General features: G+C 43.9%; 1 protein-coding gene across 3 annotated transcripts in view; it reads left to right on the top strand.

Moving 5' to 3' along the window:
* CCNI (cyclin I) overlaps positions 1 to 27,413 on the top strand; it is a 51,609-nt gene that overhangs the window by 16,608 nt on the left and 7,588 nt on the right. Inside the window, exons 2-3 of one of the 3 annotated variants that reach the window (XM_073340442.2) lie at positions 5,037 to 5,193; positions 23,870 to 24,004. In XM_073340442.2, the coding sequence (XP_073196543.1) occupies positions 5,080 to 5,193; positions 23,870 to 24,004 (249 nt within the window). In that variant the 5' untranslated portion in view covers positions 5,037 to 5,079. The remainder of the gene's footprint in view (positions 1 to 5,036; positions 5,194 to 23,869; positions 24,005 to 27,413) is intronic. The other 2 variants (XM_073340443.1, XM_073340444.1) reach the window with 2 other exon arrangements.

Here is a 27,413-nt window from a genome sequence, read left to right as displayed (position 1 = left end):
TGAAATCTGTAGCCCCTTTTGATATTTTAGGTCTGGAGTTTAAGGCCTGGCTAATTATGTTTTCTGTGCTAGGAAATCAAGGTATGATATTCACAAATATTTTAAATAAAGGGACATGATGTTCAGGGTAACGTTCACTCATGCTTCTTGTGAAGCATGAGGAGAAAGGACCTCTGTGCTTCCAAAACAGCCCTTGAATTTTGTTCCCAGGACTCACGCCTTTGATGCTGCTGGTTTGAGGTATAAGAACAGAGTTTAGGCAGTGCTTTAGGGGGCTGATCTAAAACCAATGGAAGACGGTGAAGTTTTTCCATTGGCTTTCGTGGGCTTTGGATCAGATCCTAAAAGCACTGCTTGTCCCGTCCCCCGCTGCCTCGTTCATTCTCTTTTTTTTCCCCGTGTACTTATTTTATCTCCTATAAAGTTAAGTGTTCACATAAGCCTTTAATTACAGTCTTTTCCAATTCTGTACCCTACAGTGCAGTCTGACAGGCTGCAGTTGATATCCTGTTGGATGTTACCCAGCTAGGATTACCTGTGTAAAGAATGTTTCATTACTTAGCAGTTACATAGCAACTGAACTCCTAAGGGTCTAATTGAATTTGAAAATAAGTTATGTCCAGCTGCTGTGCTGTGGAGTCCCTGAAAAAAATCCAATTTTATTTAGGAGGTGTGGAAGAATGATTTCTGTGACGTGGGAGCTAGTGTTATGTTTTATCTAAATCTGTTCGTAAGGACCAAATCCAACGGGTGTTGAAATTAAAGGGAGTATTTCCATTGGCTTGTTCTAATTGCAGTTGGATCAGGTCCTAAATTATTGTAACGTGCTTCCTAAATGTAGTCATCAGCCACCAATATAGGAAGCTAAATTCTCCCCTGCCTGGACCCTTGTGTTGTCACACACACACCTGTGCAAAGTGAGTGTCGAAGACCATTATTGTGACTTGCTGGTGTTATACACCCAATCTGTGCAGGTGTGAATGACTGTGAAAGGCAAGGGTGGATCAGGCCCCAGGTCTATATTTTTGGAACCAGCAGTTCCAATTCTGCAAACCTTGAAGTCGGAGGGAGTTTTGCCAGTGGGTGTGGGATTGAACCCCATCCGTGTGAATTAAGTCTACAGGCTTGATTCGATCTCTCACTAGTTTTACAGCTGGGTAACTCTAGTGGAATTACTCCTGACTTATCCTGGTGTTAGTGAGGTTTGTTGTTGTCTCCCCCTGAGAAGAGGTACTTGTGAAAAAGCAGTAAATGAGAAGTACAGCAGTTACCCACATGGAACAAACCCAGAGAATGTAACAGGGCAACTTCCCTTCTGCTTTTAAAAGGAAACTTTCCCCTGTGAAAATGGTAAAAGGGTACTGCACTTAAATAAAGATTTATTCTGTGTAAATCCTCAGCTGATCCATTAGAAGCCAATATCCGGTATTTTTCATAAATTTTAAAGTATTTTGAATTCGTTTAGAACAGGGGTCGGCAACCTTTCAGAAGTGGTGTGCTGAGTCTTCATTTACTCACTCTAATTTAAAGTTTCACATGCGGTAACACATTTTAATGTTTTTTAGAAGCGCGCGCTCTCTCTCTCTCTCTCTCTCTCTAAGTCTATATATTATATAACTAAACTATTCTGGTATTGTAAAATAAACAAGGTTTTCAAAATTGTTTAAGAAGCTTCATTTAAAATTAAATTAAAATGTTGATCTTACGCCGCCAGCCCACTCAGCCCACTGCTAGTCTGGGGTTCTGTTCACCTAGGCCGGCAGTGGGCTGAGCGGGGCCTGCGGCCGGGACCCTGGCTGGCAAGGGGCTGGCAGCCAGAACCCCAGACTGGCAGTGGCCTGAGCGGCTCAGCCCACTGCCGCTCAGGGGTTCCATCTGTTGGCTCCTGCCAGCCGGGATCCTGGCTGCCGGACCCGCTCAGCCCGCTGCCGGTCTGGGGTCCCAGCCCTGCCCACATACAGTGGGTACCTACCTTCTCCCTGGTTCTGGCCATCTCTTCCTCTCTCTCTCTGCACTGAGCTGAGGGTGGGAGTGCACTGAGCACAGGGCTGGGGGTGAAGGAGCAGGCTGGGGGTTGGGGTGTAGGGTCTGGCCTGGAGCTAGAATGAGGGGGGGCTCAGGGTTGGGGAAGGAGGTTTGGGTGTGGAGTGCTTACCTGGGCAGTTCCCATTTGGTGGGAGGGTTGCAGGTGGGAATGTGTGTGGGGGGGAAGGTGCAGGAGCTCCCGTTTGGTGCTCAGGGTGGGGGTGGGTGCAAGAGTCAGGGCTGGGGCCATGTGTGGGGGATCCAGAGTCAGGGCTGGGGTCTTGGGGGGGTGAAGGAGTCAAGCAGAGGGCTGGGGGTGTGTGAGGGGGATACAGGGCTCAGGGCAGGGGCCTTGAGGGTGTGCAGGGCTCAGGGCAGAGGACTTTGTGTGTGTGGGGGGGGGGGGGGGGTGGGTCAGGGCAGAGGGCTGGGGTCGTGGGCTGCTCACGGCACGGGGCTGGAGGGGATATGCCCTGCTTCCCCAAGGCCCTGCCCCTGCTTCTTCTCTGCCCCCCCCACCTCCCCCCAGCATGCTGACTCAGCTCATCAGCTGATCGGAGAGGAGGAGGGGTAGGAACGCAGCACACTGCAGGAAGAGGCTGGGGAGCCGGCAGGACCAAGCTTCTGCCCCTTGCCCCCGCGGGAGAGGGCAGGGAGCGGAGAAGAGCGGGCTGGGCCAGGCTGGATTTTTAATGGCACGCTGCTGCCTGCCGGGACCCTGACAGGCAGCAGCGTGCCATTAAAAATGGGCTTGCGTCATAGGTTGCCAACCCCTGGTTTAGAATATTCACTGGGAACTTGAATCTGGAAATCGCTCCATCCATTGTCACTCTGGTTCGTTACTCTAGTATTAGGCTGGCATAGGGTTGGCTAACAAGCTGGGGGTTTAGTTTGTTCGCTTCACTTTGAAGCGCTTGTTTTGGAAGAATCTCAGAAGAGGTGAAATTCAACCTATGCACAGAGATCACACAAGGTGTATACATCACTTAAACTGTACTTGAGGGCTTAAGTGGGATTGAAGAGATGTTTAGGCCTTGTGCATAAGTCCGAGTGGGGTGAATGGCACCTATTAAGAACTGCAGGAATCTTAGCAACAGATTAAAAAACTTGGTTTAGTCTCCCTTAAATTTGTGATACAGCGTACTGAATCTGCCTTTTTAAAACAAACAAACAAAAAACGAACAAAACCATTTTTGGTCTGGGAGAACCAATTTTCTCTTGTCGTTGCTACCTGTGCTGTTACGTTGACGGAAATAGTAGCAGGGTATCTTATTTACTGTACAATTTGACAGAAGCATGAACTACATTATATTCATAAATCTAAGAACTGCAGTCTTTGTAAACAGCCTGGCCAGCCTCCTCCGTATCGTGTTTCAGATTTCACAAGAGAGCACACAAATAGTTCAAAGTTTAAATACTTTCCCATGGACTTACATTTACAGCATGAATCGTTTTGCCTGACTGCCTTAGTACAATCAAGAAATCTGTGCTCACAAAAAGTGGCTGGTGATATCTAGCTGACTTAAATAACAAACTTAAATCCTTTTTCTCTTGAAAACATCTTTTCTCTGATTCAACTATATTAGAGGGTCCATTTAAAAAACAATTTTTTTTGCTTAAAATTGTAACAAATAACATCTAAGTTTTAGTTCTGAAAGCTATTGAAGGAGAGGGCATGCTTCTATGTCCCCCCCCAACCCCTTTTCATTTATTTACTTGGTGCATTTGTGGGAAGATTTTACAGGTAAATGGGACTTGTGCTCCTAAATTCTGTAGGCTTCTGTGGGAAAATTTTCCTCCTTGATTATCTAGATTGCAGGGCATTTATGCCTTTTCTGTGCTAATGAGTTTTGTATAGATTCCCACTAATGCTCCAGCTGAATTGGAATTAGTGATGGGTGGCTTCAGGTTAGAGGAGCCTGGTCTGCAGTAGGGGTAACACAGGTTCAGCTGCCTTGGAATAAACACTGGTTGGGTTTTTTGTATTTTAAAAATGTTCCCTAGTGTAGATATGGCCTTAAAAATTGACATGTTCAGTCAAGTTCCCCTCCACAGTTGTTGACTCTAACCTACTTTAATTACATCCAAGAATAGCTTTCCTGTCCTCCTAGGTATCATTGCAGGGTATGTGAAGCCAGTTTCAATTTCTGTGAATTATAAACCACATTATGGGTAAATTTCAGAGTAACAGCTGTGTTAGTCTGTATTCACAAAAAGAAAAGGAGTACTTGTGGCACCTTAGAGACTAACCAATTTATTTGAGCATGAGCTTTCGTGAGCTACAGCTCACTTCATCGGATGCATACCGTGAAAACTGCATCCGATGAAGTGAGCTGTAGCTCACGAAAGCTTATGCTCAAATAAATTGCTTAGTCTCTAAGGTGCCACAAGTACTCCTTTCATTATGGGTAAAACTTTCAAAAGTGCTGAAGTGACTTAGGAATCCAGCTGATGTTGGGTGTTTTGCCCTTGTGGATCAGCTTTCAGGATCTGTTCCTAAATTCAGTAGTGCATTATTTACACAATAGACCATGTCTATGGAGCAGTGTGTAAGCATCAAGAATTCCTGACAATGGATCTCAGATACGATTTTTCTTTCTAAATATGTTCTTGATGGGAGTACTGATTGGTTAAAGCAGTTTGATTATCATGTTAACCGCTTTAGGAAGATCCTAGTGTCTGGGTGTAGTGCCTCACAGTGGTGCCCAGACTTTAATCTACTTTATGATCTATCTATAAAATGTTTTTAATAATCATCCAAAGTATTTGGTAGACAGAATTGCATTTAATGGTCACTGCTGTTTGTCCTCTCATTTTCACCATATATATAATTTTTAAAGCATTCATTTCAAATATTTGTCGGGGGCTGAATGGTAAATTGTTCTTGTCTTTATCCTTGATGTGTACGTAGTTCCATTCTGTGCAACTCTTGAGCTGTAGCGGTCTTCATTCTTGATTTAAATACGTAGGCCCGACACAGTTGTGTCACTGGTTTGTATTTGCTTTTGCAGGTAGCTGCATCCAGTTGGGTGGTAGGCGGATCCAAGGATTATCATGAAGTTTTCGGGGTCCCTGGAGAGCCAGAGATTGTCTCTCCTCTTGGAGACGGCAATCTCTAGAGAAGCTCAGATGTGGAAAGTGCATATGCCCAAAATTCAGCCCAATCAGGTAAAGTCTCTTATGTACATTTTTTTACTCGATGGGAATATTTTCTGGCATATTTTTCAGTGAATAACTGAACCCGTTACATGAGAAGTGATCCTACTGCCTGGGGGAGGGAGGTTAACCTTTAATTCAATGTAGTGACTAATGCTTTGTTTCAGGAACATACCCACAGTCTGAGGTACAGAACGTGGTGTACGGAATACAGTGTTAAATCACTGCTATTTCTTCTAGAAGTACTCACACACATTTGGTTTTATTAAACTGACACTGTGAATTGCCCTGATAATTAATACACGTTTGCTGCTATACAGTCAGTTTGAAAGGCAACTCAATTGTGTTAGGTTAAGTTTGACTTACAATATATTGTTGTTGAAATCCTGGGCAATTTTCTACGTGAAGCATCCTATTGCTGGTCTGTGTGTTACTGCTGACATTAGCTTGGTGTGCGGTCACTCCCTTCTGAATTTTCTTCTTCAAACGTAGGGCCTTTTCTGCCACCCTTACTCATATTGGGCCAGATTTTCCGATAGCGTATATTGGTGTTACTCCATTGACTTAAATGGAGTCACTCCAGTTTACCCTACCTGAGGATCTGGCATCGTGAATAATACCCTACTCCACGAGTAGTCCCACTGATTTCAGAGTAGTGTATTACTTAGTGTAACTAAAGATGGCAGAACTGGGCACAGAATTGGCATTGGTAAACAGTGAGTTCCCGCTTGTGTTCTGTGTATCGAAAAACCCCACGTAGCATATTTGTTTATGAATGGCCTGCGTGCTACGTACCGGCGTAGTTTGATTTAAAACAAAATATCCCAGTGTCAGGGTGAGGGATTGGACCTTCCCATTCTTTACTCCTAGAGGCTGGGAGCGCATCAAGTCCTACTCTTGGGCCTCTTTGTGGCTGACACAGAGAGAGAACAGTATTGATGGGCTCTGGAAGGGAAAAAGGTCCATCCTTGCTTAGCTTGGTACACAGAAAACACAGGAGTGCGGGCACTCAGTAGCTTCCATTGACTTCAAATATTTACCGGAAACCAGTATTGTAGCCACAGATCTGTATCTCTGTGCAGACAATATCCAGGGCACTTAATTACAGATGTGCCCAAGAATTGGTTATTTGCATTCAAAGCATCAGTTGTTCTTTGTAACAACTATTGCATTGTAAAATTGGTTTAGTACCCACTGAAGTACAGGTTCTCCAACCATGGTATGTTTAGGTGGTAGTGGTTGTTTGAATTCAGTCTTTACACCTTGCTATGGCTGCAGTCTTGCTCTGGGTCGTCTTTGGAACTTTTCTGTGTTAGTCAGTGGATATTTCAGGACCTTGTCCTGTGAGGTTGACTTCAGTGGGGCGAAGGGTACTCAGCTACCCACAGGATAGGTACGTAGTCAGTGACATTAATTTGACGTTGTAATGTGTCTGGCCATCTGCAGATATGAAAACGGGGAGGCAGCGTTACCAGATTCTGTGAAAGGTCAGAGTGGTATAAAGTCATGGAAACAGTCTTGATTAATATTTGTGGTATCTGCAAAAATCCTACAGTGTTACTTTTCAGTAGAAAGTCTAGTTTCAGAATTGACTGATTCAGGTTTGGGATTCTACTATGCTATAATGCCATTACACATAAGGTTGACTTTTTTCATTCTGATTGCTGAGTTAGGATTCATGCTTGGAAAAGTTTACTGGCCTTGAAAGGGTTTTTGTACTGGTCCATCCAAGCACTTCCAATCTTGGTAGGTCATTAAAATCACATCATTTTAATGATTATCTTGCATCTTTCCATACTTCAATTCACACATGATTCTATCAGCTGGAATGCCAGACTGCTTTGACACAATATGAAATGTTGTTTTCTAGCATTAGCGACTCCAGAGAAAATAATTACTAAATCAGGTTGAAATTTAAGCATGTGGGGGTAAAAATACATGGTAATTAGATTTAAATGAATAAAAAGAGAGCGAGCACATGCTGACATGTAAAACTACACAATTTTTATAGGTACTCGGTAACTGATAACCAGCTTTGTAGTGGTATAAAATATTCTTTTCTAGTGCTTATTGTTCATGAGACACTGGACTTCAGACTGTCACAGATCATTTCATTTTATCAGTGCTCATTTTGGCACTGTTTCATGTCATAAAGTTCAACCCATATTATTACCCTAACCCCCCTGTTATCTGAAACAGGGATATTATTCCTTAGCATCTATTCACTTCATTGAAAATGTTCTCAATAGCCTGAAACATCCAATAACACAAAATCATTTGTCTCCCTTGACCTTCAGAAAATCTAAGATGTACTGGATAGCCAATCCTGGGACTCTGTGAGCACTTAATTTTCATTGCCTGTTATAAGTATAAACTCTATTTTGACGTGGTACTCTGGTTTCCAAATGAAGAAACACACAAGGAAAATCTAATGATCAAAACTGAAAGTATATTTCTTGTTTTTTTCCTACTAATGAAAGTTCAGCTAGGTTCTTGGCTGTTTTTTAAATTCTAAAGGGGGAAAACACACACACACACACACTTTCTAGACCTTATTGTGCTCTAGTTTAGATCAGAGGTGGGCAAACTATGGCCCACGGGCCACATCTGGCTCGCAGGCCCCTCCTGCCCGGCCCTTGAGCTCCTGGCCGGGGAGGCTAGCCCCCGGCCCTTCCCCTGCTGCCCCCTCTCCTCCACAGCCTCACCTCACCGCCGGCGCCATGCTCGGGGCGGCGGGGCTGTGAGCTCCTGGGGCAGTGCGGCTGCAGTGCCCGGCCTGACCCGGTGCTCTGTGCTGCATGGTGATGGCGGCGTGGCCTGGCTCCCGCCGGGCAGCGCAGCTGTTGCACCGCCAGCCCCTGGTGCTCCAGGCAGTGTGGTAAGGGGGCACGGAGCAGAGTGGGTTGGACAGAGGGCAGGGGAGTTTGGGGTGGTGGGCAGAGGGCAGGGATGTGGATGGGGTCGGGGCAGGAACAGGGGTTGAATGGGTGCGGGGGTCCCGGGAGGGGCAGTCAGGAAGGAGGGGGGTTGGATGGGGCGGCAGGGGGCAGTCAGGTTCAGGGGTTCCAGGGGCGGTCCTGGGACATGGAGAGGGGTGTGTGTGGATGGGGCACGGTTTCGGGGGGGGGCTGTCAGGGAACTGGGGGGTTGGATGGGGCAGGAGTCTGGGGGAAGAGGGGCAGGCCAGATAGGAGGTGGGGGCTGGGCCACGACCCCCTCCCCTAACCGGTCCTCCATACAATTTCCAAAACCTGATGTGGCCCTCAGGCCAAAAATCCCCCCCCGTTTAGATCCTTGAAAATAGTGTATGATAAAGGTGTAACATATGTGTACTGCAGTCTGCCGCAGTTTGGTGGGAATTTCTGTCCGGGTATGTTTTGGAAAGCCCCAGTCCCTGACAATGTGTATTGCTTTCAGTTTTCCTTTTTCTGACTTGTGACACACTGACTCTGCCTGTGTTTGATAGCTCTAAACCAAAGGTTAAAGGGGTTTTTCAGTCTTGAAGAGTCATCTGGCTTGTGTGTTTAGGACCACTTTGCATTTTGTTAGCACTATTAAGTTGTTTGTTCACATAAATTATACATATATACACACACACAGTAAAATAGTATATGTATATTGCTTATGATGGTTAGGTGAAAGTTTAGTCAGGTGAAAGTTCAGAGGTTAGTTTTCTCGTTAACAAGTAACCCTCTCTGTGGCAGTTACGTTCATGGGCCAGGAAAATTTTTTTTTAGAAACTTGATGCCATTTCATCTTCCTTTTTCCTTTCCCTGCTTGTTCTGTTTTCTTTTTCCATTCCTCATGACAATGGGAATCAGGAGTCTTCAGTTCATTCCCATTTTTTCCCCACTGCCTTGTCATGTCACCTTGGACAAGACAAAATGGAGATTATCATCTTTACCCAACTTTGTAAAGCCCTGAGAGATTTCTGGATGGAATGCTCTAAGTGCAAAATAGTACTTTTTGCCTCTCCAGATGTCTGTTTCCAAATGTGGCCATGCACAAAAAGGAAATTGTACTGCTTATGAATTTTGTAGCTTTCACTAAACTGGAACTAAACATAAATTAGCACTGTTGGAGACTTCAGAGAGATGCCTGCATCCGATTTCACGTTGGTGCAATTGAGAAACAACCCCACTGAAATCAGTGGAGTTACACCAGTGTAAAACCAGTGTACCCGAGGTTGGATATTGGTCCTAATTCCGCAGTGCTGTAGCTGCCCTTTAAGTATGCCAGTCCTGATAAAGGTTACTGCTTCTCGCAGAAGAGCCTGGAAAGAGAAGAAGAAAAATCAAATGGGGAAAGAACAAAACCCAGGAATTCACTGACTAAATTTCAACCAGTAAAATTTACCTGAATTTGAGACATAAAAATTTAATAGCATTGAGTTTGCCCAGAATGTAATACGATGGGTGTTCAAAGGCACCTAAGGAGTGTTCAGTGGGGTTCTATTTATTATTTGTGTTGCAGTCGGCACCTACGATCCCCAGGCCCCATTGTGCTTGGCACTGTACAAACACAGAACAAGACAGTCCTAGTTCCAAGGGGCTTACTATCGAAGTGTAGGACTGGAGACGACAGTCGGGGAACACAAGGAAACAATGAGGCAATACTGATCAGCATGTGGTCCTGGCACATCAGCAGCCTAACCATGGGCAAGCTTTTGGGTGGGGAGTTGGTCCAGAGATTTGGGCACCTGACTCCCCTCAGTTCCTGTGAGGCCCCAGCTGTAAAGTGTGTATTTGTGAGGTTGGAGTGAGGGAGGATGGCAAAAAGTCCACGTAGCTAGCAATAGCATGACTCCGCTCTAGAGGAGATCCAGGTTTGAGAGCAGGTAGGGAATGGGCCTCTGCTGGTGCTGGCTAAGATCTGGGGACATGGAGGGAAGGGTAACTGTTTTTTTTTTTTTTATTTTTAATCTAGCTTTAGATTTAAACAATAGTATAAAAAAATAACCACCCATACAAGTTCTAGGCATTTTAGCAGTTAATCTTACATCTGTTAATAACCACCTACAAACCTGAAAAACCCAGCCTGCCGGAAGCATTAAGCAGTTGGATACAGTAATAAGTCAGTTCAGCCGGTCAGTATCAAAGCAGTAGAAAAAGCCCCTTTCCGCCCTCGCCATTTCCAAGCCAATAACTTCAGGCCTCCCCGGGTGTCATGTAAATGGCTTTTTGGTTAAATTGGAAATCAGAATAACAACTTCTTAATTCACACCAACACCTGAATGTCTAAGTAGGACCTGTGACGTAGCCAGTAGCTAACGGTCATAACTGGTGCTGCTCTTCCCTGTCTTAAGGATACTTACTTTCCTCTGCTGTTTCTCATTTTGAGGCGATAGAATCGTGCCATCAGAGGCAGCACTTCCACCAACACGTTATAGCATATCAGCCGTGCAGTTGAGTTTATTTTGTATTCTGCTATCCAGTAAGTTAAAATGTCTAGTCTTAAACCTTTCAGAGGAACATCCAGTTCTTCAGATGTACACCCCTTGAAAGAGCATCTAAGAATCCGCAACTGCGAGAGTTTCCTACATGGAGTTAGATAAGTATTCGCAGGAAAAAATATTGTGGGATGTGCATGAGATGACCCCCTTCTGAGCCAGCCTCTTTCCTAAAACGTGCCAAGTTCAGTTCTGCAATTCCAGTAAGATCCCTGTTTTTATACACCTCTGATATGCGGCTGGTGATCAGTTCACTATCTCGCTGCACTTGGGGAAACTCGGAACTAGAGCAGCATTTCCACTTGGAGTAGAAAATACAGCCACAGTAATTGCATGGACCTTGGATTATATTAATAGATTTTAAGGTAAGAAAGGACCATTATCATCTAGTTTTACCTCCTAATACTCGTCTCTTGATTCCCAGTACAGTGCCCTCTCCATTGAACCACTGTGCTCCTTTGATAGAGGGGACTGCTTACTCTTCAGAGGAGGGATGGGGAAAGGGTAAGCATGTATTATTATTATGGTTTTTTTTTAAAGGCCTCTCCCCATTGGTTCCATAGAATCTATTAGTAGAGGTGCATTGTTAATGTTCTAGAAGCAGGAGCATTGTAGTGGCCTCTTCCTGTAGGACTGGTGTGCAGAGGTGCCAAACAGGAGTGAGCAGGTTCTAGTGGGAGGAATTAAGGCTTTTAAATAGCAGTGTTAATCTTAGTGCCATGTTACATGTCATCACAGCTGTGTGCACGTCCAGGAAATTAGTGGCTAGACAGCTATTCTCTTCTCTATGGGTTTTCATACTGCTCTGAACTCCTGTCAACATATGGCCGTGTTGCTAACTGTAGTTCTCTGTGGACCGTTTAAAAAAGGCACCGACAACTGTTTTAGCGGGAGAATGTAAAAATTCTTTAAATGCATCTCTGCCAGTGTTGGTAAACCCCTGTTGCATCTCTGCCAGTGTTGGTAAACCCCTGTGAGAAGCTGGTAAGGAGCATTTCTGCCCTCTTCACGCTTTCCATGTAGCAAGCTGTTTTGAGGTCTGTTGAGCCCCACAGATGCCTTCTGGCTTTTTGCAGCCTGTGCCAATATCTGCCTTGGCCCTGATCTGCGTCATAGGGCTTGATCCTGCAGGATATTTGAGCACTCTGGCTCCAAGACAGTGAAGCACTAAAGCACATGCATAACTTCAGCATGTGAGTAGTCTCATGGAATCCAGTGCTCACATGCCTACAGTTGAGAGCGTATTTAAGTGCTTGGGTGTGTCAGGGCCAGACTGCTCAGCGCCTTGCAGGGTACGCTGTTTGTACACAGCCCCGTTCCCCACATTGGGCTCCTCGTGCTAGCCCTGTGCTACACAAGGAGGGGAGTGCATGTGGCTCTGTGTATGGCCCCTCAGTCATTGGCCGTCATGGGGAGGAATAGTTACTTTTGCAGGAGGTATGCATCCGAGGCAGCCAGCCATAACCGGGATGGTTATAATGGCTTGGTCAGTTGCTTGATCCTGCCAGTGCTTTTGGTGAGGGGTGGAGAGCGCCCCCAGCTCTCACTGACTTCAGTCGTGGCACGTTTCCATAGATCATTGGTCTAGGGCAGGCCTGTAGAGACATACAGCTGATTCCTCTGCTGGTTGTAAGTCATGTTGCCCAGCTGAGAATCTGGCCCATGGACTCCTCCTTTTTAACATGAAAAATGTCCCTTCGAAAATCATGGGGCAAGCCGAACTGTGCCTTAATCTTGAAGCCCATTGTTAGTGTTGCTTGAGCGCAGAATGCAGTAGGGCTGCTTCAGTTTGCTGTTGCTGTGTAGGAAATTAAAGTGAACCCTGCGAGTGCCATGCCTCCTGTCATTTTCCCTGGCATGGGGGGGCTGTAATTAAAGCAGTGACACTGGACTGTTACGTAAGTGTCCAACTGGCATGTGGCAACAAAACAAACAAAACCCTGACATGTGATGGGCTTGTGGTGTGAGAAAATGTCTAAGGGAAAGCCCTTTGGAGTCTAGGAAGGGACTTTACTGTTGCAACTGAAAGGGACTTTTTAGTCTAAGGAACAAAAATACCTTGCTTTGCTTTCAATTTAACTCACATAGCTCAAGAAATTATGACCCTGCTGTTTGTTTAGTTTTATAGCTTCCTACTTATTGCGTGTGCCGTTGGGATTATGTGAAATGCAAACCTCCTTGGGCATTTCACAAACACAAACCGTGCGGCAGTCTGATCGGCCACTCCTCTACAAGTGGGTCCCTGCCCTATTTGAGAGCCTGGGCATCTTCTCCGGTGATGGGAGTGTTGCTTTCTCTGTGGAAAATAGTGAATTTTCCCCATCTCAATATGAAGAGGCATGAACTGCCGGCAGGTGGATTTTATTGAAATCATGATTTAAATCACTCGTCAGGAAGACTCGATTTAATCATGGCTTTCTACATAAAAGTGGTTGTTATAACCTTAATACATGTTCTTCACAACTCAGCGATAGATGTAGGTTTCATTTTTAGGAGGTACACACTATGCATTTTTTTAAGTGATTTAATTTGAAAACTTTTCAGATTAGTTTTACAGCTATATCAGAAAATGAATGATTGTTTGGTTATTTCATTTACCAAAGGTAATTGAAGCCGATATTTATGAAGTCATTGGGAGTTGAACTATCTCCAGTTCAACTGGTTAATCATTAATATTTGGAGGATTTTCTTGCCATGCTGTATTAGGAGGAGAACATCACCAGACAGATATTTAAATTGTTTTATTTAACTAAAATAACAACATGATGTGTTCCGGATTTTTTTCTTCAAAAGCAAACAATAATATTTTAACAAAACAAGCATATGAATTTAGTTAAACATTCAAGTTTTTTAAAATCCGGTTTGTTTTTGTTAAAATTGTTTTTAGTGAAATGAAATATTTTAAAAAAAAAACAACCAAAAATTAAATCAACTTTGTCAGCCAGGTCAACATGAGAAACTTAAAATATTGGCTTCTGCAGCTAACTCAGTCGTCTTCACCTTCATTTTCCTCTTTGTTCATAATCTGGAAAAGAAAAACAAGCTTTCCTGCTTTTTCAGGTCCCAAACCATTTCTCAATTTGGAATGAATTAGTCCAAAGGAAGAAAATATTCTTTCTACACTGGCAGAAGAAGCTACTGCTGTTGAAAGTGAGATTATCACTTAAGCACTTGGATTCCGAGACTGATGAAGTGACTTCCACCAGTTCACTGGTGTGACTTTTTTTTGAAACATCAGCAAACATATAGTTCTTGAAGGGTTCACCCTTAGCTCTGAAGTGTATTATAGTTGGCATTATGGAGGGATGATTGCTGGATGGCCATATCATAGCCAACTCCTCTTCTTCAGCACTTAAAGTTTGACTCTGGTACCGAGTATTGAGAATATTTGCAAGAAAATGAGCTGGAGATAGTGCTTGTCCCATTTGTTTTTTTTAATGCTTGTAATTTAACTCTGTTATTGCATATTTCTCTTTTTAAGATCTCACTCAATTCCTTCCAAACTTCAACAGCGTCAGCAATAAACCAGCTATTTCCCTGCATTCTGTTCAAGGCTACATAAGGTACTCGGCATGTGTTCAACATTTCTCTTAAGCCCAGTGTTGAGCACTTTGGCTGTGACAGGGCCATCTATTTTTTCCACCATTTGGTTCACAAACTGTCATCAGATTAGGCCAGTTCTTGATACAGTGCTCAAAACAGTCCACTACTGAGTTCCACCACACGTCTTGTGGGAGAGTTAGCCTGGTTCCTCCCACTTTTTTCAGAGCAGCTGCTGCGAAGTGGTTGTCATGGAAGTATTTTGCAATTTCAACAACTAGCCTTTATTTCTAGAGCACTGAAGTCTTTGGCTAGGAAGTGCATCAAACGAGCACAGCAACTGTATGTTGTTAGCTTGGGACACTCTTCTAAATAATTTCTTCTCATCTTGGATACATTTGCAGCATTGTCTGTGACCAAGCTGTGTACTAGACATTTGAAATTTTTTTTTCCAGTTTGTTATAGCTTTTACTGCTGCTACTTGTAAGTATTCTACTGTGTGTGCATTTCCTGATGTATCAGTTGTTTCTGTAAGGAAGACATTCCTCCTTCTGTTGTCACACAAGCACATACAACCTGATCATTGTGGACATTGTTCCACCCATTAGGACTCAGGTTAACAATTTCACCCTCTAGATCTTTTGCCCACTGCTCAATTTCTCTTTCATACACTTTATCCAGCAACTTGCCTGTGACATCTGCTCTGTTGGATGGACTGTATCCTGATTTTAATGACATGTGGGTTCTCAATCATACGGAAAGGAGAGTTCGTTGCATAAACAAACCGGGCAAATTTTTCATCCATTACATCTTTTTGTAATCTGCTGGTTCTTATCACAGACTTATCTGTGGTAGTTTCTGGATGATGGAGATTTTTTTTTTCTTTTTGCTACAGGTGCTATACTGTGGCTATGTGACATACATGATGTGACTGAAACACTATCATTGGCAGATAACTCTGAAACTATAGAAAATGATGGTGATCTTGAAAGTGGATATTCTTCAGAATCCTGTATGTTGAGGATGGATTCTCCCAAACAAAATAAGTCAATGCGGTTATTTTAATTATTATTACTATACTGCTCATTTAGTATTACTCATTGCATTCACTGTCACTCAGTACTACTTTAAAGGTGAAATTGTAAAAGGAAGATCTGCCTGTTTCAGCTATTTAATTTTTATCACAACTGCGTCTAAAATGCTAATACCATAGAGTAACAACTATATTTTTTGCAAACATGAGAATTCAGGAATAGTCCAGAAGGAAGACCGTCAGTCCTTAAGAAAGAAGTATGAAATAAAAAAATTTACCAACCTGAAGATCCTGCATGTTCAGACATGTTCCTTTCATCATCTTCAACGCAGCTTCCTCCCGAGAAGGAACACTTCTCATGATGTTGTTTCATTCGGGTAACAAGGCCTTGCATTTCTTTGTTGCACTGTTTGCAATTTGCACGCATGCCGGTCTTACCCACAGGTAGAGGAACTGAGTGCTGGAATGGGTGCTTTCTTTGCTCTTAGTTGAAGGGGAGAGAGTGAGTCTCTAAACAGGTGAGAGGAAAAAAATCTCCTTTTTTAAAGTTAAAACTACTAATGAAACCCAAAGAGGAGTTAACATTTTGACTAAAAATCCCTTCCCCTCTGTTTCTTGGGTTTCATTTCTTAAGTGCCTGTGATGTCGCACACCTGATGTCTGGAGTCTCCAAGGGAAAATGAGACCTGACTTGAATTTCAGATGTAAAAAATCAAACCGGGGAGGGGGGGAATAAATAAATAACCCTCACATTTTCTGTGTAGAGCATTTAAAAAACAAAAACAAAAGCCCAAACCCAATTTGCTTTCCTCTGCAGGTCACTTTTAACCTTTGAATGGGGGTGAGTGAGAAATGGGAAATAAAAAACACTTCTTCAAATTTTAGAGTAGGAAATTTCAAGATTCCAAACGTTTCTCCCAGCACAGCCTTCCTGTACTGACCTCACCTTTTTCCGCCCCTCAAGAACACCTCACAAAACAAATGTTCGGTCTAATAACCTCTGCCCATTCCTGAGGTTTAACAAGAAACAGCGTCCACAAAGTGCAGCCCTTTTGCTTCCTATTACTTTAAGACTGAATATGTGACTTCCTAGCCTCCTGTCCGGTTGAAGGCCTGGGACTGTCACTCTGAGGTCTGTCAGAAGTCCCCTTAGCAGCCTGAGGGGTTTAGAGGCCGAATCCCAGCTTGGGAAGTGTGCTCTTCCCCTGCCACATCATATGGACCCAGCTTTTGGGAGGGATGTGGCCAGAGACCTATAGCTTAGGGGATGGTTCAGGGAAGTATTGCAAAACTGCAGAAGCAGATACAGACACATAAGCTCCAGGCTACTGCCTGCTCCTTTAGGGACCTAGCTGGAACGGAGACCTCTTCCCCAACGGAAGAATTCAGTGGAGGAGGCAGATGAGACCCTGCTCAGTTGTACAGGGTTGGGGTCGGAGAATGGCAGGGAAGGTGCTGTCTTCTGAGCATTTTCCTGGCCAACTGCCAGGAGATGCCGCCTCCTGTCAGCAACGGTTGCAAGAGCCTCCACTTCCTCCCTCCTTCCCTTGTACACAGATGCACACAGCAAGAGGAAATGCTTCAGAAAGTGACACTGCTGTTCTATTTTCAGTAGTATCTATTTTTAATCTTTCCTTTTGCCTGTAAAAGCCCCAGGCCTGTTGCCATTGGAGTCACTGGCAAAACTCCTGCTGACAGGACCGGCTTAATATTCCGGCAATGATTGGGGATCAGGTTTTTAAAAGTGTTTGGTTTGTCTGAAGAAGCAGTTTGGTTCAGCGTTGATGCATTTTACATCTGGAGCTTAGCTTCCAGATTCGCCCAGATACCACATGTTCAAACTAAGCTTTTAAGCTACTTGAAACCATCTAAGTCGACAATACGGTCCAAACCTGGTTGTGTTTGTCTCCCTTTGTGTATTTTGCCTTGTTGTATTAAAATTAGCACCAGATAAAAGGATAGTGAAGTTCATTCTGTCACTTTTCACCTTGGGGTATTGTTTAGAAGTAGGTGGATTTATAATATTTTATTTGGTGTACAGTTTCATCTGTCACATTAACAATGTGATATATGTTCCTTATAATATCACCCAATATTAATATCTTGTTTCCCATTTTTCTCCCCAGATAAACTTTGTTCCCTACACCATTACCAAAACTCTTCATTATTTTTTAGCAGAGTTACTAAATACTTTATATTACATGACAACTGGCATTTCCAGAGTGAGTGAAATTCTGACCCCATATGAAGTCAATGGGAGTTTTGCTGTTGATTTCAGTGGGGCCAGGATTTCACTCACACAGCATAATGACACTTGCTAAAATTATATAATGTTCTAGAAATAAATCTATTTACTTTCTCTCCATAAAGCAGATTTATTTTTAAAACGGTACTGTTATTAGTATGTTTTATTTGTATTACAGAAGTGCACAGAGGTCTCAACTGAGATCAGGGCCCTGTTTATGCCAGATGCTGTACATATACATAGTAAGAAATATTCCCAGCCCCAAAGATCTTGCAAAGACTTAAGCGTATGTTTAGCTTCATGCCCAGTGAAATGGATCTTTTGAGTTCATTGTAAAGTTAAGCTCATGCAAAGTTTTTGCAAGATTGGGGCCTAAATAAACAGGACAGAGTGGCAAAATGGAAGTATTGAACAAAACGCGTAAGCATGTGGTTAAATACATTGAGAAGATTGACAAGTTAAGGATCATTTGACTTCAGTGGGACTTGGGTACATGCATAAAATTAAGCAGGTGACTTACCAAGGATACACCCAAAAGCTGTGGCAGAGCCAAACATTGAACCCATGCCTCTCGCTGTTTTCTTAAACTTTTGTAAAATGTAGGAAATGTGTCTCAAAGCCAATAACTGGTTTAACCCGCAGTTTAAAACAGTCTTTGGAAAGTTAACATGAGTTTAAAAGTAATTTGCATTTTTTTTTGTCAGCACTGCAGCTACTTGTGCGGAGGAGTCTCAGACATGGTTCTGACTTCTAGGTGGCTCAGCTTGTTCTGACCCTGCCAGCTGTTGGGGTGGGTAGGTTAACTGAGTTTTGCATTTGAATTTGAATTTGAACTGAGCTGAGTTCTTCTGAAGACTTGGCTTCTATTCTGGGTGCTGGAGTGTTGGTGATTCTGGCCACTGCCTGTGGGGAGGCACGGGCCGTGGGTGACCTGCCGGCTCAGGGAGGCTAGCCCCCCAAGCGCTGGGTGGGCAGTCTCCCCGAAGCATGGGCAGGCAGTGCTGGCAGCCCCTCCACGCCTGGGCGGTGCGGCCCCAGCACCCCGGGGCCTCCCCCCCAGTATTGGGCAGCCCCAGCATGCTTCTCTGAGGGGGCCTTCTGGGCAGAGCGTGGGTGGGGCCATGCTGGGCTGTTCGGGAAGGCACAGTCTCCCCCAGCCTATGATATGCACCGCCCATGTGGGGAGGTATCCAAAGGGCTAGTCTACACTCAGTTCAGTGGTGCTCACCCTTATTACACAGGAGGGCCACACTAACCTAAACACAACCCTGTGTGGGCCAAACAGATACTGCATATTTTAGTAAGATTTAAAGTCACCCTTATTGATTTATATTTTAAGTTCAGCTTATTTCGTATGTGTTTAGATAGAAACAACCTATGTACAGTATTGTTTATTTACACAGTGGTGTTAACTAAAATGATGTAAACCTGACAAAACACTAATGAATCGACCGTTAATATATTGTGTTGAAACAGGCTTTATGAAATGCTGTGGTAGGCTGTATACAGCCCACGCGGGCCGTAGGTTGGGCACCCCTTCACTATATCTATTTGAAACTGGAATAGTTAAATCGGTACAACCCCAGCATTGACAGTGATACTGGCATAAATGTGATATGATGGTATGTATTGATTTAACTGTTTCAGTGTAAATATCTCTCCCTCTCCCATGAAATAGTTAAATCAGTACAAAAACTGTGTAGACCCAGACCTAAGGCAGGAGGCTGCATAATCAGGTTGGTCCCTTGTATACATTAATCCCTTTTGAAGGCCTTGTTGGTTAATGGAACAGATCTCTAAACTAGGTATTGCATCAGTGGTGGGTATTTATTTTTATTTTATTTTTGAATTGGTTTTCTTCTTTGGTCTTCTGCTGAAAAGGAAAGCAACCCACAACAACTCAGAGCAGCGTGGTGTTTTGTTGTGCAAGCTGTTAGCTCTCTCTTGCCCCACAGTGCCTTGGCAGCCATCGTTCGATTCCACATTTTGAAACCACATTAGCAGCAGCACTGAGGGGTGAAGGGCTGTCAAGGACAGAACAAGCACACCTGATGGCTGCTTCCCTTCTAGCTCAGCAAGTTGCAGTGACTAGAGTTGAAGTGGGAACAGCCACATGCCTCCAAATGTTAGGCAGACGTACTGTAAATATTGCAGAAGAGGAAATGAGGCTCCGCATACAAGCAGAACAGAATGTTTTAATGGTAATGCGGGTGACTACTGTAGTTAAGGTTGATGTGTAACTTCAGCCATAAACCCTCATTTTCAGTTACTTGTAACTTCAGCCAACAAGCTCTTTTGAGGCTGACTCTTTCAATTCTTGGGCGGGGGCCATAGGTAATTTGGTTGTTGAAATCTTCAGTGAAATGTGTTTTTGAGTTCAGTAAGTGTATGTTGAATTTAAAAACAAAACAAAACCCTCGTCCCATGCGTGCTGCTAGCAAAATTGTGTGCATGCCTAGTCCCAGTGTTTTAATCCGTTTTGTTCAGACCTGGTTTGTTTGTGTTAGTGATATCTTTGAAAAAACTGGAGCCAGGCTTGAAGGCAATTGGATCAGTACCTTGTAAGTTAAGAATGCTGAGTTTTCCCCTCACCCATGTGCTGTAAGATTTTTGGTTGGTTAGTGGCTAGGTCAGGAGTGCTGCTGCAGAGTGCTCTAGTTCCATCCAGACTTGTAAGGGGTTTTTTCCCTGCAAAGGCAGACTTTCAATGGGAATCAGCTGTCTAACTCCCTTTGTCACTCTTCGAAACTCCCACCCAGAAAGTGCAGAAAACTTGACAAACACAGGGAAGCTACGACGACGACAACGTTGTGGGAGTGCTGGTTCCAGGAGCCCTTGTGGGCTAGAGAAAAAGCACTGGGGTTGGGGCTTAGCACTCCTGAGCACTATTGCTACCTGCCTCATGTTGATGAGAGTGCTTCCCTACCTCACAGATGTGCTCATACCCCTCCTCATGGACCCCTTGCTTAATGCAAAGCTCCTCCTTGATCTGCTGACAGTTCTCTTTGGGTATCTTGGGTAGATGGGGGGGAGAAAATTCATCCCCCCAGAAGTTGTGGTGGACCAGTTGTTCAGACTGGAACTACAGAATCATAGAAATACAGGGCTGGAAGGGACCTTAAAAGGACATCTAGTTCATTCACCTGCGCTGAGGCAGAACCAAGTGAACCTAGACTATCCGTGACAGGTATTTGTTTAATCTGTTCTTAAAAACCTCCAGTGATGGGGATTTCATATGTATGAGTGCAACTGCTGGATCACCTCTGGGAAAGTAAACTTGGACTGGGAGGTTCAGTACTGCAGTAAGATGCCACACTCTGCTGATTCCCTTTCCAGAAGTCCAGATACTGCTCGCAATCTGTTGCACAAACTGATGTATAAATGACTATCCAGCTGCCCCTCTCACCCTGGACTCAGGGCCTCAGACAATTGGGATCTGTGGGTATTCAATGCCTCTGAAAATCAGGCCCCACTATTGCTGGGTTTGAATTTGGAGAAGTAGATTGAGGGTGGCGGGGTGGGGAGGGGCGGAGAAACAGCATGGATGTACCTTATAACACCTGCTGTGGTTAGTCCAAAAATAAGATTTCATTGATTCTTAGGACATCTGCCAGATGTTGATTAGGGCAATGTATATTAGAGTAAATATTACAGGAGTGGATTATTATACCTTAAACTTGTGGCCATATATTTACCTAATGCCTTCAGTTTGCTGGTGCTCTGGAAAACACCAGGGATCTACGGGTTAACACTGTGGTTGATCTCATGTTGCGGTATGAACACAATGAACTGTAGATGGCTGATGCCCAAGGGGTTGGTGCTTCACCGCTACAGCCAAAAGACATAGTGTTTCAGGTTTTCCAGAATTCACATGATCAGGGATGGCAAGGGATTGGTCTCTTAATAGGTTTGTTTTTGTTTTTTTTTTTAAATCCACACAGCTCAGTAATTGGTAAGTTCATTCAAAGGGGGAGACTTGCTTGCTAAGCCTTAAAATGCCTTTCCAAGTCTCCCCCTCCTCAGAGATAATTACACCTGACATGTTACCAAATCCTGCATTCACTTAGATACTGTAAGATGTAAAATACCAAAGTCTTAGTAATTAGAGATGGAAAAGACCAGCTTGATCATAAAATTCACCCCTCTTGCCAGCACAGGCTGCAGCAGCATGGCAACTATCCGGAGCATATTTTAAAATGAGGCCAGGAGTATCTGACAGTTCCCAAGGAACCACTGTTGCAACAAGAACACAACTGTGAATTACATAGTTATTTTAGCTCTCCTGGGACACTTCCAGCGAGGCTGAACAATAATAGTTCTTTTTAGTTACGGTCACATCTGTCATCTGCCTGGAAAGGAGGGATCAAATTATTTCAGACAATAAACAGTGCAGATAATAGGAAATGAATATGTATCAGAGGGCATGGCCTCCTTTTTTATATGCAAGAGGTTTTTGGAAAATCAGGCTTTGACTGTGTTCTCCAAGTTGGTGGAACTTCAGTAACTTTCACGGGAGCACACTTTGTCATCTTTTTCACAGTGGGAGCTGCACAGAGGGTCTCTTGAGCTTCCAAATCACATTTCAGTGACACACAGAAGGTTGTGTGTGTTCAGTTTTGGGTTTTCTTTGTTTAAGGTATTAGTGTTTAGTAATATTACTGTTTAGCTAGAGGAGGTATTACTGTTTAGATCAGTCATAAAAGGCTGTTCCCTAGACCAGTGGTTCCTAAACTGGGGTTTGCAAAATGTTACAGGGGGTTCTCGGGGGGGTGGGGGGGGAATTCCCTAATGGCAGACAGAGTTGTCCCTAGGGACCCTGGGTAGCACGGGGCCAGCAGCCTGGAGCCCTTGGACTTTGAAGAGCTAAGCAGATCAAAGCAAGCATATCATATTGGGGGAGGGATAACTCAGTGGTTTGAGCATTGGGCCTGCTAAACTCTGGGTTGTGAGTTCACTGCTTGAGGGGGCCATTTAGGGATCTGGGGCAAAAATTGGGGATTGGTCCTGCTTTGAGCAGGGGGTTGGACTAGATGATCTCCTGAGGTCCCTTCCAACCTGATATTCTATGATTCTATTACACAGAGGAGATTTAAACTTCAAGAATTCTTATAAGAAATGGAAAGGGAGGTGGATATTTTTTTGCTGTTTTTAAAATTAAATAGGCAGCTCGTATTGTTTTTTAAATTATTATGAAGAACAAGTTTAAGCTTTGTTGTACCATGCGTTGTTTGCCTGGACTGCTCAAGACCTGAATGCTGGTGTAGGAGGAACTCTTTGATTTAGCTTCTTAAATACTTTCATGCTGTTTCACATCTGATACTCCTTGATGAAACCGAGGAGCCTTGTCTTATAACAGGCTTATTCAAAGTGATACAAGCTACAAAAGTGAGATCTTGGAAGAGTGTTGCCGTTTTCATAATGTAATAAAAATACTGTAATGATAAATAATTAATAATAGTGTGTAATAAGCATGTCATAAAACCAAATTTTATATTTCCAAGATCATTGCTTTTATAATTTTATAAAGGAGAAAGGAGAAAATCCCTGGAAATATTCATTTTTAGGAGAGGGTTTGCGAGACTTGACATTTCAGTGAAAGGGGTTCACAGGTTGTTAAAATGTGGGAACCACTGCCCTAGACACACTAAAACCACAAGCCCCACAAACAAGATCGTACAGAGTTTATGGTTGGTGGTGGAAATATTCTCTTGGAACTTAAATAGGACTGAATCCTAAGCTCCTTATGGGGGGACCCCTGTTGTAGTTGAGGGGGTCACTGCAGGCATAGGTGTCTCTCATAGGTCAGCTTGGATAAGGGCCGAGGGCTTGATCCTGCAAGTTTCTGAATGTTCTTGATTCCTACTGACGCAGGTCAGCGCAGAGGGTGCTCAGTATTATACAGGATGTAGCCTGTGGTTACCATAAAGAACAGGTTTCATATTGAATTGCATCTTCACTTGGATAGTGCGTTCTTCGTTCTGTAATATTTTTTGTTGAACATGAGACTAGCATCATCTATCGTAGCCTTTTCATCCATAACACTATCTGACTGGAGCTTTCCAATTTTCATACGCCTACGTTTAGACAGCAGTGTTATGGGGCCACATTCTAAAAGTAGATCCTACATTTTTGCAGGCATGCCGCAGCTTCAGCCTGCTAGACTTCTAACTCCATGGGTGCACCCACAAATCAGGTCAGGAGAAGTCAATATGACCACGAAGAACTCCAGGTGCAAACATAGAAAGTGGCTTCAGTCTGTGTTAAAAGCATCCCCTTGGTCCCCCTTCCCTTGAACAGCCACATAGGGCTTTGTTTCTGCATATGTTAATATTTTGCCTTCTCTCAATTCTCTCAGCCTTCAGGTTCTGGGTGTGAGTACAGCTTGTTTTTTTTGTTGTTTTTTTTTCCCCCCCTCCAACAGGATGTAGCCATTTCTCCAGCGCAGCGGGATGAGGTGATTCAGTGGCTGGCCAAACTCAAGTACCAGTTCCACCTTTATCCAGAAACACTCGCCCTGGCCGTCAGTCTCTTGGACCGGTTTTTAGCCACGGTAAAGGTAAATAATTTCAGGATCTGTATCCTGCAGTGGATTTATACCACCAGCTCATGGCTTTAGAAGTGACTCTTCTTGCTGCTGGGCCAAACCCAATCAGGCTCAGTGTATGAGAGTGTGTACTTCCGCTTTACACACTGCATGATGCCTTAGATTTCAGCTGCTGAACGAGATTAGTGTCTTCAGTATATCCCTTCCTGACTATGCCTGAACAGTGCAGCTGGGTCTGTGGAAACCCCCTGTTATCATGAGAGCACTGTGGGCCTGGTCTCTGACTAGGGCACCTAGGTGCTACAGTAATACAAATAATAGATGGGCTTTCTGGAACAGTTTTATTTTTTAGTTAATGGGTCAGATATTCACCTGATGCAAATCAACATAGTTGCATTGATTGCAGTGGAGACATGCCAACTTACCTGAGCTGAGAATCTGGCCCAGTGCATGTCCATGTCGGGAATACTTGCTCTCTTCCCTGTTCTGCCAGCTTCCATTGACATGCTGCAGCTCATCAGTTTAACCGAAGAGAGGAGATAATCACTCCACCTACCTAGAAGCTGTCCATGTTCATGCTGTCTCTGCTAACCTGGTGTAAATGTTGAATTAGCCTCACCTAGCCATTTGTCTTCCAAACTGTATCCAAATATTGCCCCTGGCAAGTCCGGGGCGGGGGGCGGAGGATCTACATAGAAATCTGACATCTCTAGCTTAAAATATACAAAAAAGCTTGTTAAACTAAATAGATTCTGAAATGCAACTGCCTTTGTGGTAAGCCCTTTCCATACTCGTATGTCCTATGGCATGACACGGAGGATCTGTGTTTCTATAATATTTAATTCAGACATTGGGTAGGTCTGCATTTGTCTTGTTTGTATCACCTGAAATTGCTGTTGCCCAAGGGCTAGGGACGTAGGAGTAGTGGGATGGCCATGGCTTAGCCAGAAGTATGGCAAGGAACAGGATTCATAGATTCCGAGGCAGCATTGTGATCGTTTAGTCTGACCTCCTGTATTACACAGGCCAGAGAACCTTCCCAAAATAATTCCTGGAGTCTGAGGTGATAGAAGAATGTTTGGGAAGGCTGGAGCCAGGCTAGGAAAAGAAAGCAGTATGACAGAAAGGGCTTCAGGAGCAGGGTGACACAGGTAGGAGGGAGGGAGGGAAGTGTAGAGACTTTCAATGCCAGGAGTCTGATTGAAGTCAATGGGCCGAGCATCAAGGGGTGGGTCTGGAAGGGAGGGCTATATGAAGATGGTAGGGCAAAAGACAGCACCTAATTCAGGTGGGTCCTGGCCCACAGCTAGGGCTCCAAGACTGCTGCAATAATATAAATAATTATAATAATAAAAAGAAATCCAGGAGATTATCAGTGAAGACCATAAAGGGAGGAGTGGCAGTCCAAACAGGCCTACCGTATTGTCTATTGGAGTGGAGCTGTGCGTGTGCTCATAAGAGTATGGTGAACACAGTGGCTTAAGGAATAAAATTCCACACGACTGATTAAAATATTTTAAATATCAGCCTTTGGGGCATACATGGTACCATGACTCTTGGCCTCCGAGTCTGTGCTGTCCTTCCCAACCCTGGTGCAGTCACTTACAGCTTGCAGAGTAAGCGGGTCTAAAACGCCACCAAATTGAAATGGTAGTGCTCTGCGGAGGCTTTGCACCCTCTGTAAGTAACTGCACAAGGTGCAGGGTAGTGGAAAAACATGTCCCCCTGGCCTTGAGTTCTAGAATCTGGCAGTCTTGCCTTTGGCTAACATAATCCTTTATTCTGTTTGCTCTGTTAAGCTCAGGTCTCATTAAATGGTCAGTCTCCTCTGTTTGTGAGGTTTTTAATCCTATTACAAACATTGCTAAAACAGAGGTCAGAGGAGTTTAAAATTTTACCCCCGTGGTTACATCATTAACGTAGCTTGCCTCACTAAAGTACAAATTGGATCTTCCAGTAAGGCCTTGTCTACGCTGCCATTTTACAGCGCGGAAACTTTCTTCGCTCCGGGGTGTGAAAAAACACCCCCCTGAGCGCGGCAAGTTTCAGCATTGTAAAATGGCAGTGTAGACAGTGCTCCAGTGCTGGGAGCCCTTCCCCTTGCCCAACGCTGGAGCCGCAACTACACAGCCACCTTAAAGTGCTGCCATGGCAACATTTTAACGTGGGCTGTCTGGACGTACTGTAAGTCTTGGATATGTGGTGAATTATTGCTAGTGCTTAAACTGCAAGACACTGAAAAGTTTTGTTTTTAAAGAAATCCTGACCTCTAACCATTATGACATCTTAGTGATGGGGTCAGATGTTGAAGGGATAGAAAATGTGTGATTGAAACCCCTAAATAGCTAATGCCCTTAGGAAATGGTGATTGTTTCAGTATTTCTGTAGCAGTCAAAGGCTCTGACTGTTCTACAGAGGCTACTACTGTGAAATGAAGTGGCACAGACTAGGACTAAAAGAAACTCCATTCTGTACTTCAAGGAATGGTGATAATAGAAAACACTGAAAGCAGTTTGGGGAGGAGTTTCAGGTAACGTGCCCCCCGCCCGGTATAGCATTGTTCATTTAAACATGTCCTTTTTCTCTCCCTGCTGCAAATAAACTGGGCCTTATTCTCCCTGCCTTTAAACCGGATTTACAAAAGGGTAACTCCATTGACACGATGTACCGTAGTGTGAAGGGAGAATCTTAGCCACAGCCTGGGATTGTTTGACTAATAGCTTCCCTTGAATTCGAATGTGCCTTGAAATAGTTCAGACTGTTCTGTGTCCCGTCCTATTGCCCTGCCATGCTCTGGTTCATTCACATACCAGCAGTGGCTTTTGCTGTAGGTCACTTCACTAAATAATTAATCCTCAACATAATTACAGTCTTGGTTTAACTGTGTGGCAGTTGCCAATAAAGAGGGAGCACAGAGGGGGTGGTGTGGGAGCCAAAGCAGTGTGACTGTATTTTAATACTATCTCACAAACGGACTCAGATGATGTCAGGGGTGAGGACGGGAGGGTGAGCAGGGGGACAATTTCTGTTACAATAATGCAGGACGTTATGGGGGAATTTTTCAATAAACATTGAAACTCTCCTACAAGCTGTCTTCAGTGGCTCCTTTTCCATTTTCTGTATGCAGGGATTTGTCTTTAGCCCAGCTAATTAAATTTACTGTTTCTCACACATCCTTTCCTCTTGCTCCACTGCGCCCTTCTCCAGCCCCTTCCATCCAGAGATGTCCAAGCACTTCACATCTTTAACTAAGCCTTGCCACATCCCTGTAATGCAATAAAATTTTGTCCCTATTGTATAGATGGGGAAACTGAGGCATGAATTGTCAGCCTGATCCAAAGCCCGTTGAAGTCAGTGGCCCTAGGTGATTTGGCCAAGGTCTTGCAGTGAATCTCTAGCCAAGATGGGAGTAGAACCTGGT

Source organism: Lepidochelys kempii, chromosome 4 (genome assembly GCF_965140285.1).
Source record: "Lepidochelys kempii isolate rLepKem1 chromosome 4, rLepKem1.hap1, whole genome shotgun sequence".
NCBI lineage: Eukaryota > Metazoa > Chordata > Testudines > Cheloniidae > Lepidochelys > Lepidochelys kempii.
This window is presented reverse-complemented; position numbering and strand designations above follow the sequence as displayed.